We start from the raw sequence: 14,117 nt of genomic DNA, 5'->3' as shown, positions 1-14,117 counted from the left end.
ATTGTTGACACTGAACACATGGCTTTCAACTGCATGTACCGTCCATTCACTGCATTTCATTGATCATTTTAACTTTTTCTGGGACCGCAGACATCTTTTTAAGGCAGATGGACTTGTCCTTAACAAGCCAGGAGTAAAGCTGTTCACCTCTAACCTACTTTACTTTCTGCTCCCTCAGCCAAGGACACGAGACAAGAGGAATCTAAACGAGAGGAAGACATAACAAAGCGCGGCAGTGATCCTCCACAGCCCCCCAGCTGATGGAGAGATTTGACCATGTGAGACCACAGAGACGAGAAATCTCAACCCCCCCTTGAACCCCCTCACCAACACCAACGCCTTTGAGGATCCCTCTCCCTCACTGCCCTATACCCCACCCATGCCACTGATCTCTCCACTCATCCTTTCCCCTCTGTCCCCCTGCCCCCTGTTGGAGTTCACTGACCAGATGAAGGAGCTGGTTAATGCTGGAACCAAATTTATCCCCCCTTCCTTCTCCCATCATCCGCCCCCGGCGTCAACCTGCCCCAGTTTTGACACAATCACCAAAAGTAAAACGCCAGGCGCCTCTGCCCCCTCAACGACGGCAGCTAACTCTGTCTCCCCAGCCTGATAAGGATGCCTGTGTACAAAATGCAGCAAGCTTTAATTGATATGTGCCGGGTCCAGGCTGCACGCCTAGTTGACTCTTTCCAGGACAAGCCAGGCCCTGTGTATTAAATTCTTGTGTAAGTTCTTTTAAATCAAGGCTGAAGACCTTTCTTTTTGATGCTGACTTTCTTTAAATAATTGTTCATTTCTTATACTGCACTGTAACTTATTCTCGTATTTTATCTGTTTTCATATTTTTACTGGAATTGTTGGGTCTTTGTAAATTATAGTGTGGTCTAGACCTACTCCATCTGTAAAGTGTCTCGAGATAACTCTTGTTATGATTTGATACTATAAATAAAATTGAATTGAATATTATTGTTTTTAACTGCTCTTTATTGTTTTATGTAAAGCACTTTGAATTGCCCTGTTGCTGAAAAAACGATTCAGGAGTTTTAACAGGATACACAGACGCGCGTAGAATTTGGACAAGTTCTTGAGGCTCAATTTAATTACTGGTTGTGTCCTCAGGTCCTAAAACATTTGAAGAATTGTGCAATTTAATGATTTTTGAACAATTTAAAAACTGTGTGCCTAGCAGTATTGCCACGTTCATAAATATACATAAATTACCTCACTGACAGGCCACAGTACGTCAGGCTGGAGGACACTATGTCTGACACTGTGGTCAGCAGCACTGGAGCCCCCCAGGGCACAGTGCTGGCCCCTCTTCTCTTCACCCTTTACACCTCGGACTTCTGTTACAACTCGGAGCTGTGTCACATACAGAAGTACGCCGATGACACAGCCATCGTTGGGTGTATCAGGGGTGACTGAGAGGAGGAGTATCGGAGTCTGGTGGGGGATTTTGCTCTCTGGTGTCACACTAACTGCCTACAGCTCAACACCTCTAAGACTAAGGAGCTGGTCATTGACTTTGGGAGGTCCAGACCAAGACCACGACCAGTCCTGCTAGAGGGAGCTGAGGTGGAGGCTGTGCAATCATACAAATACCTCGGGTTGTGGCTGGATAATAAACTGGACTGGACAACACACACCGGCCACCTGTACAGAAAGACACAAAGCAGGTTGTACTTCCTGAGGAGATTGCGGTCTTTCAACATCTGCAGCAAACTGCTGTGGATGTTTTACCAGTCTGTGGTTACTAGCATCCTGTTCTACACTGTGGTGTGCTGGGGGGGGGGCAGCATATCCAAGAAGGAAACCTCCAGTCTGGATAAACTGATCAGGCGGGCCAGCTCTGTGGTCGGCATGAAGCTGGACTCACTGGTGACAATGGCAGAGAGGAGAACACTGGACAAACTGCTGGACATTACTGACAACGCCAGCCACCCCCCTGCACACCGTCATCAGCAACCAGAAGAGCCTGTTCAGTGGAAGGCTGCTCCTTCCCAAGTGTAGGACCAACAGACTCAAGAACTCCTTTGTCCGTCATACCATCATACTCTATAACTCCTCACTCGGGGGGAGGAGGAAATAGGGTAAAGAGGACAGAACAGAACAGGAAGGAAGGGAAGGAGTGGTAGCCACTCACTCATTCACTGTGCAATTAATTAATAATCTACTCATATACATAACTGGACACTAACTGCTCTTAACTGCTAATTTATGCTAAATGTCATTTATTCACTGTATAATAACACAATGCCATACACAGTCCTATATATTTATCTTTATTTATCTATAGTTTATTGTTTTACTGTTTATTTACTTTTTGTTTACTTCCTATATTTAGCTAAAAGTTTATTGTTATTCTTATACTGTATTGTTATACCTGTGTTTTGTAAGCTGAAATCTGCTGCTGGAAATCCAATTTCCTTGCGGGAGTCATCCCAAAAGGATCACTAAAGAGAAGTCTAAGTCTAAGTCTAAATATGTCATCCTTAAAGCTACCTAAAAGTGTGCCAGAGTCGAGCGTTTCCTGCCTGTGCAGTAATCCAGGCCATAAGCCGTGCAGATGCTAACGAGTCTCAGGTTCAGTTTCCTAGAAGTAATTTCCGTGATGGTTGAAAGGACACGTCTTGAGGTGGTGCAACACAGATCATGTCACAAGGCTATTTCAAAAATGTTTCTAATGCAGCAGCTTAGAGCAGTGATTCAGATTCATTCATTTTAAAATCTATAATAGTTTAAAGATTACGTTGCAATCTAAAAAAATATATAACTTTTAGAATCTGCAATATATGTTAAATGCATTGCTAATATATTTATAATACATTTACCCTTGTGATGTTCTTCCACATAACTAAGACTATAGAAGTGTAAAAAATAGGCTATGTCAAATTATTTCAAGAGACATACATCATAGGTGTGATCATAGGTGAAGATTTGGGTCTGTGGTGACCAGGTCCACCTCACACAAACTTCCTTCTCCTATTCTCTCTCCTTACTACCACACCCCCACACACCCCCACCCCCCCCCACACACACACACACACACACACACACACACACACACCAGCCCACATTACCACGCCCATGCAGCCCCACCCACGGACATTTACGGATTTTTAAACATTTAATGTAACTGGCAAACAATGCTTTCTACTTTTTAAAGAGCACACGTTTATAACAAATTTTTATTTATGCTGTTTGTATGCTGTCATTCTTTACAGTATGTAGGTATGTAGTATGTACGTTGTCACTGTCTGTTCAATTGTCCGTGTTTCTCTCTGTTGACACTGTACATATTAAGTTATAACTCTAACTCTGCAATTTAAATGTTTTTTATGGCTGTCTGTGATTATACTTCAGGGTTTTTCCTTGCTCAGAATTTGTCTTTGTGGGAACACACAAAGCAGGGGGGGGAGGGGGTCTGGGAAATTCTGAGGGTAAATTACTTCAATTCCTGCATTGTGATACATTTTTAGGCACCAATTTATGGTAAAAATGTCAATATTTATTGCAAGGAAATCACAAAATTCTGGTGGCAGGTAACAATTCAAAATACAAAATATAATGGAATATTATTATATTCAGTAGTCCAGTAAGGAGGCTTTCACATCCGGGACGTGGGCCAGATACAACAACACTTGACCCTAAAGTCCAGTTGTTTGTAGGATTGACTTAGGCTACTTAATCAGTGATGTTGAATATAGCCTAGAGTGTAACGGACCACCACAGTTCATTCATACATGTGAACCGCGGATTAATTGCAGAGTTTAATCTACATAGTGTAAAACTACTATGTGAATGGGGCACAGCAGAAAGACAGAGCAGAGCGACGCTGCTTGTTCAGGGTTTTCATGTGTACTCCTATAGGCCTACACTTTGCATCAGGCGTTAAAACCAACTGTACCGAATTAGACTACTATTTAACGCGAGGCGTTTTTAACCGCTAATAAAACTGTCTCAATTTAATACTGATGCCGTCAGATGGCCGCGCGGACAGACAGCAGTCGGAGTTCCGGCAGAGCTCTGCGCCGGTCAGCAGCGGCTTCTCACTGTACAGCCGGTCCCCCAGAGCAGCATGATCACCGGGAGGGTCCAGCCTGAACCCTGCAAACAGAGATCCCGTTTGAAGGTGACATGATTGATTTTGACTGAACGTCTCAATTTAAGTAACCTCTGATCGGGTCGTAGCAAATTAAGTAGCTACACTAAGTTTAAGATTAGGTGTTGGTCATTCTCAACACCTTTCTACCCCCCCCCCCACACACACACACACACACACTTATCAACTCTGGACTCTGTGCTGCTGCCAGCCTGTGTAACGTACGTTACTCACCATCGATCGACTGTTAGCTTCAGCTGGCTAACGTTAGCTGTCAACCTCCCGACTAGCTAGTGATCTAGCGAGGATTAGCCCTTCAGACCGCAGTGGACTTCAGTGGACTCTCCATCCAATCTCCCGACTGGACCTTCGTCTACCACAACTGCCGGACTCTTTCAAATACATGTACTCCCTGTCTCCGCCGATCACTTGGTAGCGTTGGTCAGCTGTCAGCTTACGCCAGCTAGATTCTGTTAGCTTCGACCGACTGACGGCTCGCCCAGCACATCTTTTCGCTGTAGAGCTCTTTTAGCCATGTTTCCCGGCTCAACACTAAGTTAGTGTGGGCCACTACCTTTCTGCACTGCTGAAAATGGTGCTCCTAAAATATTCCTCACTGCAACTTCTCAACGTCATCTGCTACGTCGCTTCAGCTTGCATTGCCAACATAAAATAAAAATATTGTCCCGTTGTCGGCTTCAGCTAAGAAGATAGTTCGCCCCCACACGTCCAAAATTCTTATTCAAATAACCTTCCGCAACGATTGCAGGCTCTTTGGTGGAGCTCTGCTTTGAATGAAGTTACATCGTGACAAATTAATGGACCACTTGCGGAGTGATATGAAGACGTGAGACAGATTAATTGCACATTTTACCTCGATAACGATAAATGAACGATAATTAATCACGTTGTTCTAAATCATCTTTTCTGAAGCCAAAATGTTTCCAGACGACGGACACTGCGTTTTTTTTTGGGCACAAGTTGCTCAGTTGACTCGGATTCGGTGTTTGAGTTATCCTCCATTATGCTTTCCTTGCAGCTGACTGGTCCGGGCGAAGTCACGTGACTACACACACGGTAGAATGTTTTTAAGGAGAAAGTAGGCCTATCAACAGGAATAAATTATCGAAATTATCGTCATGGGAACAATACGTAGATAACAGCTTCATAATTTCGATGTCGATACATTTTCGATAAGTCGTCCAGCCCTAGTCCCCTGTATATTAATTCTCAATCTTGTAAGGGGTCCTTGGCTGGGGGGGAAAAATGGAGAACATCTAGCTTAAAGCAACAGTAGATGTTCTTAAAATATCACAGAGCAGTAACTCAGTCAGGTTATTGCTCTATGAACTGAAAATATCATTGCATCAGGACATGTTCTTTCATGTTAAACAGTTGAACCAAGTTTGCCATCCTCATGTGACGTCTGAATGTCGCTCACATTTCAAGTGAGTGGTAAGGAAATGTCATTTAAATCCTTAAGGTAAGCCCATTATGTGAAACTGATGTAGGCTCATAAACAATAACACCGAAATGTAGGTGCAGCAAATGTTTGCTGACTTCACGCAAGGCCAGTAAGAGACAGGGGACACCAGTCCAGGCTAAAGGCTGATTTCACGTTCCACAGGCATACAATCATTAATCAACCTGAAGTCTAGGCCAAACTCAATTGAAAAAAAGGCAATTTAATTGACGTTAATAAAATCCAAACACCTTATAGAAAATTATGTTACATATAGTATGAATCGATAAATAAGAGTCAGTATGTAATTCGGCACACATACAATTCACCGGTCCGCACAGATTTCTTCTAATTTTCATCTTTTAATATTGTTTTAGTAACATGCCTTCGCCAAATTTAAGTTGAAACTAGTTCTAAGTCTAACGTTAACGTCACAGTTATTTCAAATTTAAATAAAGTGCTACCGAAATTTATGTTACAGTCTGAGAAACTCTCAAGTCATGCTAACGGCAAGTGTAAAGCAGCACAAAAGGATTCATGTGATGTGAGATTACCGTTGGCTAGCCAGCTGTAACTTAGCGACATACTATAACGTCAGATTTACAGTTAAATAATTATGACACGGCTAACGTTACGTAAATTAAGCAGCCTTGCTGTCAATTAAGCTAGCTAGCCTAGTTAGTCTAATTGTTGATCAACGTTAGCAACAACAAGACCTCTACCGACATACATGACTGTTAAGCGGTTGAATGGTGACGTATCCATATGGTACAATATTTACAGTACGCTAGCTAACTAAGCTAGTTAGTGAGCTAAGCTAGAACATAGGCATGCTCAACACAAAGCGTAACGTTAATATCATTCACTTAATGTGGCAAACAATACCTTTCACCCACAACGTTACAGGGGACGATACAAGTTCGGAGCGCAGCAAACTGCCGTAGGGATCAGAGCCTCACCATTATTTCATTAGATAACAGTTACACCATCTTACTTTGCAAGCGAGCTGTCAACAGTCAGCTCATCACTTCCTGATACGGACTGACCAATCACAGGTTCTCTTCTCGCCGACGTCATGTTGGACGACTTCACCAAACTGACCAGAGAGCCAGCCCAGGATAAATAACGGTAACTTTCTGATTGTATCAGAGAGACAAATAACTGTCATAACATTAGAATAAAAAAAAAAAAATACTATTTTACAGGCTTAATTAATGAGCTTGTCAATCCATTTAATTCACTATATTAATAGTTTTACAGTCATTGTATTATAACAATTATAATAATAATTCTACAATATATATCATATAGAAGTTTTTTTCTCTTGTGCTTCATGTATTCAGGCCTACACATTGATTAACTTTGTATTCATAATTCTATATTTAAAATTTAGAGAAGCAAATTGTGTCCCTTCTGTATACCCTTCTATGTGTAATTTTGAATAAGTTCCATGATGTCAAATCATCATAAAGTGGCAATTGGAAAATTTTCCATCCATCCATCCATCCATCTTCGTCCGCTTATCTGGTCTCGGGTCGCGGGGGTAGCAGCTCCAGCAGGGGACCCCAAACTTCCCTTTCCTGAGCCACATTAACCAGCTACGACTGGGGGATCCCGAGGCGTTCCCAGGCCAGGTTGGAGATATAATCCCTCCACCTAGTCCTGGGTCTTCCCCGAGGCCTCCTCCCAGCTGGACGTGCCTGGAACACCTCCCTAGGGAGGCGCCCAGGGGGCATCCTTACCAGATGCCCGAACCACCTCAACTGACTCCTTTCGACGCGAAGGAGCAGTGGCTCTACTCCGAGCTCCTCACGGATGACTGAGCTTCTCACCCTATCTCTAAGGGAGACACCAGCCACCCTCCTGAGGAAACCCATTTCGGCCGCTTGTACCCTAGATCTTGTTCTTTCGGTCATGACCCAACCTTCATGACCATAAGTAAGGGTAGGAACGAAAACTGACCGGTAGATCGAGAGCTTTGCCTTCTGGCTCAGCTCTCTTTTCGTCACAACAGTGCGATAAATTGAATGTAATACCGCACCCGCTGCGCCGATTCTCCGACCAATCTCCCGTTCCATTGTTCCCTCACTCGCGAACAAGACTCCAAGGTACTTGAACTCCTTCACTTGGGGTAAGGACTCATTCCCTACCTGGAGAAGGCACTCCATCGGTTTCCTGCTGAGAACCATGGCCTCCGATTTAGAGGTGCTGATCCTCATCCCAGCCGCTTCACACTCGGCTGCGAACCGATCCAGTGAGTGCTGAAGGTCACAGGCCGATGATGCTATCAGGACCACATCATCTGCAAAAAGCAGCGATGAGATCCCCAGCCCACCGAACTCCAACCCCTCTCCACCCCGACTACGCCTCGATATCCTGTCCATAAATACTACAAACAAGATTGGTGACAAAGCGTAGCCCTGGCGGAGGCCAACTCTCACCTGAAACGAGTCCGACTTACTGCCGAGAACCCGGATACAGCTCTCGCTTTGGTTGTACAGAGATTGGATGGCCCTGAGAAGGGACCCCCTCACCCCATACTCCCGCAGCACCTCCCACAATATCTCCCGGGGGACCCGGTCATAGGCCTTCTCCAGATCCACAAAGCACATGTAGACCGGTTGGGCATACTCCCAGGCTCCCTCCAGGATCCTTGCGAGAGTAAAGATCTGGTCCGTTGTTCCACGACCAGGACGGAATCCGCATTGTTCCTCTTCAACCTGAGGTTCGACTATCGACCGAACCCTCCTTTCCAGCACCTTGGAGAAGACTTTACCATGGAGGCTGAGAAGTGTGATACCCCTATAATTGGCACACACCCTCTGGTCCCCCTTTTTGAAAAGGGGAACCACCACCCCGGTCTGCCACTCCTTAGGCACCGTCCCAGACTTCCACGCAATGTCGAAGAGGCGTGTCAACCAAGACAACCCCTCCACACCCAGAGCTTTAAGCATTTCTGGACAGATCTCATCAATCCCTGGGGCTTTGCCACTGTGGAGTTGTTTAACTATCTCAGTGACTTCCACCAGGGAAATTGACAACAATCCCCCATCATCCTCCAGCTCTGCCTCTACCATAGAGGGCGTATTAGTCGGATTTAGGAGTTCCTCAAAGTGCTCCTTCCACCGCCCTATTACCTCCTCAGTTGAGGTCAACAGCATCCCATCCTTACTGTACACAGCTTGGATGGTTCCCCGCTTCCCCCTCCTGAGGTGGCAAACGGTTTTCCAGAAGCACCTTGGTGCCGACCGAAAGTCCTTCTCCATGTCTTCTCCGAACTTCTTCCACACCCGCTGCTTTGCCTCTTTCACGGCAGAGGCTGCAGCCCTTCGGGCCCTTCGGTACCTTGCCACTGCCTCCGGAGTCCTCTGGGATAACATATCCCGGAAAGACTCCTTCTTCAGTCGGACGGCTTCCCTGACCACCGGTGTCCACCACGGTGTTCGTGGGTTACCGCCCCTTGAGGCACCTAAGACCCTAAGACCACAGCTCCTCGCCGCAGCTTCAGCAATGGAAACTTTGAACATTGTCCACTTGGGTTCAATGCCCCCAGCCTCCACAGGGATGCACGAAAAGCTCCGCCGGAGGCGTGAGTTGAAAGTCTGTCGGACAGGGGCCTCCTCCAGATGTTCCCAATTTACCCGCACTACCCGTTTGGGCTTACCAGGTCTGTCCAGAGTCTTCCCCCACCCCCTGACCCAACTCACCACCAGATGGTGATCAGTTGACAGCTCTGCCCCTCTCTTCACCCGAGTGTCCAAAACATACGGCCTCAGATCAGATGAAACAATTATAAAATCGATCATTGACCTTTGGCCTAGGGTGCTCTGGTACCAAGTACACTTATGAGCATCCCTATGTTCGAACATGGTGTTCGTTATAGACAATCCATGACTAGCACAGAAGTCCAACAACAAACAACCACTCTGGTTTAGATCAGGGAGGCCGTTCCTCCCAATCACGCCTCTCCATGTGTCTCCATCATTGCCCACGTGCGCGTTGAAGTCCCCCAGCAGAACTATGGAGTCCCCCACTGGAGCCCCATACAGGACTCCACTCAAGGTCTCCAAGAAGGCCGAATACTCCGAACTCTTGTTTGGTGCATATGCACAAACAACAGTCAGAGTTTTCCCCCCCACAACCCGCAGGCGTAGGGAGGCGACCCTCTCGTCCACCGGGGTAAACTCCAACGTAGCGGCACTCAGCCGGGGGCTTGTGAGTATCCCCACACCCGCCCGGCGCCTCACACCCTGGGCAACTCCGGAGAAGAAAAGAGTCCAACCCCAATCCAGGAGTATGGTTCCAGAACCGAGACTGTGCGTAGAGGTAAGCCCCACCAGATCTAACCGGTAGCGCTCCACCTCCCGCACCAGTTCCGGCTCCTTCCCCCACAGAGAGGTGACATTCCACGTCCCCAGAGCCAGCGTCTGCTGCCCGGGTCTGGTCCGTCGAGGCCCCTGACCTTCACTGCCACCCATGTGGCAGCGCACCCGACCCCAGCGGTTCCTCCCACAGGTGGTGGGCCCATGGGATGGAGAGATGGATGCCACGTAGCTTTTTCGGGCTGTACCCGGCCGGGCTCCGTGGCAAACCCGGCCACCAGACGCTCGCTGACGAGCCCTCCATCTGGGCCTGGCTCCAGACGGGGGCCCCGGGCTTCCTCCGGGCAAGGTCACTCCATCTCTTCCTCGGTCACTCATAGGGTTTTTGAACCATTCTTTGTCTGGCCCCTCACCTGAGACCACTTTGCCTTGGGAGACCCTACCAGGAGCACAAAGCTCCAGACAACACAGCCCTCAGGTTCATAGGGACACATAAACCTCTCCACCATGATAAGGTGATGGTTCCCGGAGAGGGGAAAATTTTTCCAGTTTGTCTAAATAGTGATGCAATCTGGACAGTGATGCAATGTTGCAATGTGCATAGCCAGAAAAAACTTGTAGGGCCCTGAGGCAAAGATGAGGTGCTGGCCCCCAATTGCACCCTGGGAATCTGACCTAGGGCCTTGGGGCAGTTGTCCACTTTGTTCGGTTGGTAATCTAACACACTTTGTGTTCTTGTCTCCCAAATAGGCAGTTATGTGGGCCATACAGTAAAGAAGTCATGCCCAACCTGTAAACCACAGTGTGATAGTGCCACTGTCTGGCTCATTGCACACAAATCTATCCCATCCTGGTTGTTCATTTAGTCTATTAATGTACTGGAATAATGCTTTGTAAATTTGCAGAGCAATACAATTCATTTATTTCCTCTTACAAGCCATGACAGATGGGACCTTATGTGAAATATGATTAACATGATTAATATGATTCCTTAAAGCAAACTACTTGGCATTCATTGTGTCACAATAGACATGCAGAGTGAACTGCTAGAGGACAGGGTAATTACAAATCTATCAGTATTTAACGTGTAGTAAAAAGTATTTCACTTTATAAAATAAAGTTTTGTATCAGCCACTCGTGAATGTTTAAAATAGGTACATGTTGTTTAGGCCATTTGTGCACAATAAAATGGTCAGTGACCAATTGGGCTGTCATGGTAAGACTTTCTATCAGGCTGTGCAGATCCCAGTTCAGTTATAGAACTTAGACTTTGTAAATAAATGAGTTTAAGTAATTAAACATGTTACCTCAACAGCAAAGCTTGACATACAGCATAATGTGCACACCAACACAAGAGGAACTGGACAGTGTGAATAGTATTTTCATTTCATTTTTTTGGCAGTTTAAGTGATTTTGATTAGCGAGTGGTGTATGATGATCATGTTACATTACACTAAAACAATATAATGTATTCTCCAATAATCTAGACAATCTTTTCTTTTAAAAGCCTTGTTGCATTTTATACTCATGTCCAGTAGGAGGCGACACCAGTGCAGTTGTGCTCAGTAAGTGGGAGCATATTATGTAGCTTCTCTTCATGTGCAAGTTTACCGAACAGACACATCACAATAACTCCACATACAAAGTATACTCTGTGTAAATGCTGTTGAACAAACTGCATGACTATTAGCATGCAAAGAGAAAAGAACTATGTGCAAATGACAGTACAGAGAAGCCAGGCTGATTCAACAGTGGATAAGAAATTGTTTATTTGACTTGAACATAATTACAAGGAAACCCAACAGTCTGCAACATTCTAGCTTCAGTGGTAACTGCTCTAAGTGAATCACACTCAACACAGTAGGTCATCTCAAACTGCTTTTTATTACATCTTAAATAACAGTACATTTTAATATAGTTTCTATCTTGCATCCAGCTTTCGGTTGTACACTGACTGACTTCAAAATTAAATACAAAAGGTGAAAAGGGAACAGTGGGGGTGCAGAGCTCTACAGTTATTTGATGGCGAAAGAGAGAAAAGGAAAGGGAATTTGATTAATTTTTTTATATTTTTTATTTTCATTTTATTTTTTGCCAACTCCAGGCCTAACGCACAATTACAGCACATTTTTGTACAGAATGTCGCAGAGAAAAAAACAGAATGGAAAAAATGTCACTACTGCTAAAGAAAGAGCGTCTCTGTTTACAAGGAGAAGGGAACAACAGAAAATTCTGCCATTCAAATGCTGCAAGATTTTTTTTTTTCATTTTTTATTAAAGGACAGAAAAAAACCTGTTATAAAATGTTTTTCTTTGTAAGTGGAATTTTGTTTGCTACAGAAGGAATGACAATTTATTTGTTCCATTTGAGATTGTGTATGTTTAGGTGAATGAATGTACGTATGCATGTGTGTATAATTTAAACATTTATGTTACTTCTTAATTTGTGGAATCCCTCCCAAGTATGGACCAAGTAACCGTTTATGTTGCAGGGTTTGCTTCTCAAGTGCATAGCTTTGACATTTTAGTTAAATCATGTATGCACGGAGTAGCCAAAAACAAAAAGGAAAAAAAGAAGAAAAAAAAAGAAAAGAAAAATATAAATACCATTGTATTGATATATTCAACAGGTTATTTTCTTAAAGAAAAACATCAAAGGACTTAATTCCATATGCACCTTTTTAAGCAATTCTACAGCATGCGATTCTAAGAGATAACCCACCCATGGCAGACAACCAAAATCCTTTTTTTTTTCGTTTTTAACTTAAAAAGTTTCAATATCATTATTTTCAAACATTGATTTTTACAACATGTCATTCACAGAGTAGTAACTGCATTTCCAAGCACGGAATGGGCACCTCTGTTAAAAGAGAAACGTCCGGATTGCAACCGGGCTAAAGTGGAGATACTCCCTACCCGACCAAATCACATCACCGGTCCCAACCACGGGCAACAGAAACCGGGGAAAAACCAAACTAAATTAAAGGAGAAAAAAAAAAAAAAAAAAAAAAAAAGAGGGGCAGGGTGGATTATGATCTGATGGGTTAATCTTCATTTAATTATTCTACACTGTCGGCAGACAAAAAGGTGTAAGAATGGTTAAAATGGTTGTTTTTTTTGTTGTTTTTTCGTTTTAAAAACGAGCATTCATTATCATAAACAGCATGTGCTTGGTTAGTTCACTTTTTTTTTATTTAGACATTATTCTATATATGCAAAGTTTAATTTTTTGTGCAAACAAAGATTTGTGGACTACACTGGAAAAAAGAAACAGTAAAAGTATCATGGGACTAAATATACAGAAGGGCCAGAAGTGGCTTGAGGACTCCCTGTTGAAGCTCAATTCTCTCGCTTTGTTCTCCAGTGCGATGAAGCTGGATTTAAAATGACATGAGATCTGGAGGTTCTTCTAGTTTTAAACTTAAAAACATTCTCTAAAATGTGAAAAGACTAGGAAATAAAACAAAAGCTTTTGATCCTCATTTTAAACATTAACTGACAGTTCACTGATCTACTTCTCTTTAACAAAGAAGAATGAAACCAAAAAAGAAAAGAAACAAAAAGAAACAGGGCCAAAAAGCTAGATCACTGTCATGTAATAACCTTCACTCAGACCTGTGTATAATGAGGACGCAGGACAAGTTTGCTTGGTGGTGATGGTGGTGGTGGTGGCGGCAGCGGCAGCTGTGGGGTGTTTGCATTTGACTTATTACAATACCAGACCATGGTCATGGGAGGAATGCACAATTTTCCCCTCCGTTCCATTTTGAAACCACTAAATTCCTCGACCTTTTTTTTTTTCCTTCTTTTTTTGTAGCTGAATGATTGACAGACAATTGTGCTCTTTTAAATGAGAAGGGGAGAGAGAGAGAGAGAGAATTTTTGCCCTTGATAGTTTTTTTTTTTGGGTGTTTGGAGTCAGTATCGTGGTGTTTTTGAAAAGATTGGATATGCAATAAAATTGAACATTGTGATGTTGGAATGGTCTTCCACTCAGATGCCATCTGGAAACAAACAAAAAACGCATTATTTGATTATCATTATTCAACAAAATCACACATTGGCCAGACGACTGTAAAATCATTAAATCCAAGTTTGATCATATGTGCATATTGCTTACACCAAGTATGATTAGCAATTACAAATATTCACAAACTGCAGACAAAAACGGCTCACGCCATGATTTTACTTGTATTTGTGTTTAAAATTTCAAGTCCAAAACCACATT

The 14,117-nt window shown here is 43.8% G+C and overlaps 2 protein-coding genes across 7 annotated transcripts in view; both read right to left on the bottom strand.

Moving 5' to 3' along the window:
• The window catches only part of nadka (NAD kinase a), a 30,107-nt gene extending 23,453 nt beyond the window's left edge, over nt 1-6,654 (bottom strand). For 2 of the 3 annotated variants that reach the window (XR_004102739.2, XM_031286263.2), the window contains exon 1: nt 6,562-6,654. Coding sequence is in view for 1 of the 3 variants with exons in the window: in XM_031286263.2 (XP_031142123.1) it covers nt 6,562-6,644 (83 nt within the window). In the remaining 2 variants the exon portion in view is untranslated. Of the gene's footprint in view, nt 1-6,452 lie in introns of all 3 variants that reach the window. The other variant, XM_031286264.2, reaches the window with a different exon arrangement.
• A 4,979-nt stretch (nt 6,655-11,633) lies between these two features.
• gnb1a (guanine nucleotide binding protein (G protein), beta polypeptide 1a) overlaps nt 11,634-14,117 on the bottom strand; it is a 41,479-nt gene continuing 38,995 nt past the window's right edge. For all 4 annotated transcript variants that reach the window (XM_031286166.2, XM_031286167.2, XM_031286169.2 and 1 more), the window contains exon 11: nt 11,634-13,893. The gene's annotated coding sequence lies outside the window, so the exon portion shown is untranslated. The remainder of the gene's footprint in view (nt 13,894-14,117) is intronic.

Source organism: Sander lucioperca, chromosome 12 (assembly GCF_008315115.2).
Source record: "Sander lucioperca isolate FBNREF2018 chromosome 12, SLUC_FBN_1.2, whole genome shotgun sequence".
Classification (NCBI taxonomy): Eukaryota; Metazoa; Chordata; class Actinopteri; order Perciformes; family Percidae; genus Sander; species Sander lucioperca.
Note: the sequence above shows the minus strand (reverse complement) of the source record. Positions and strands in the feature narration are given on the sequence as shown.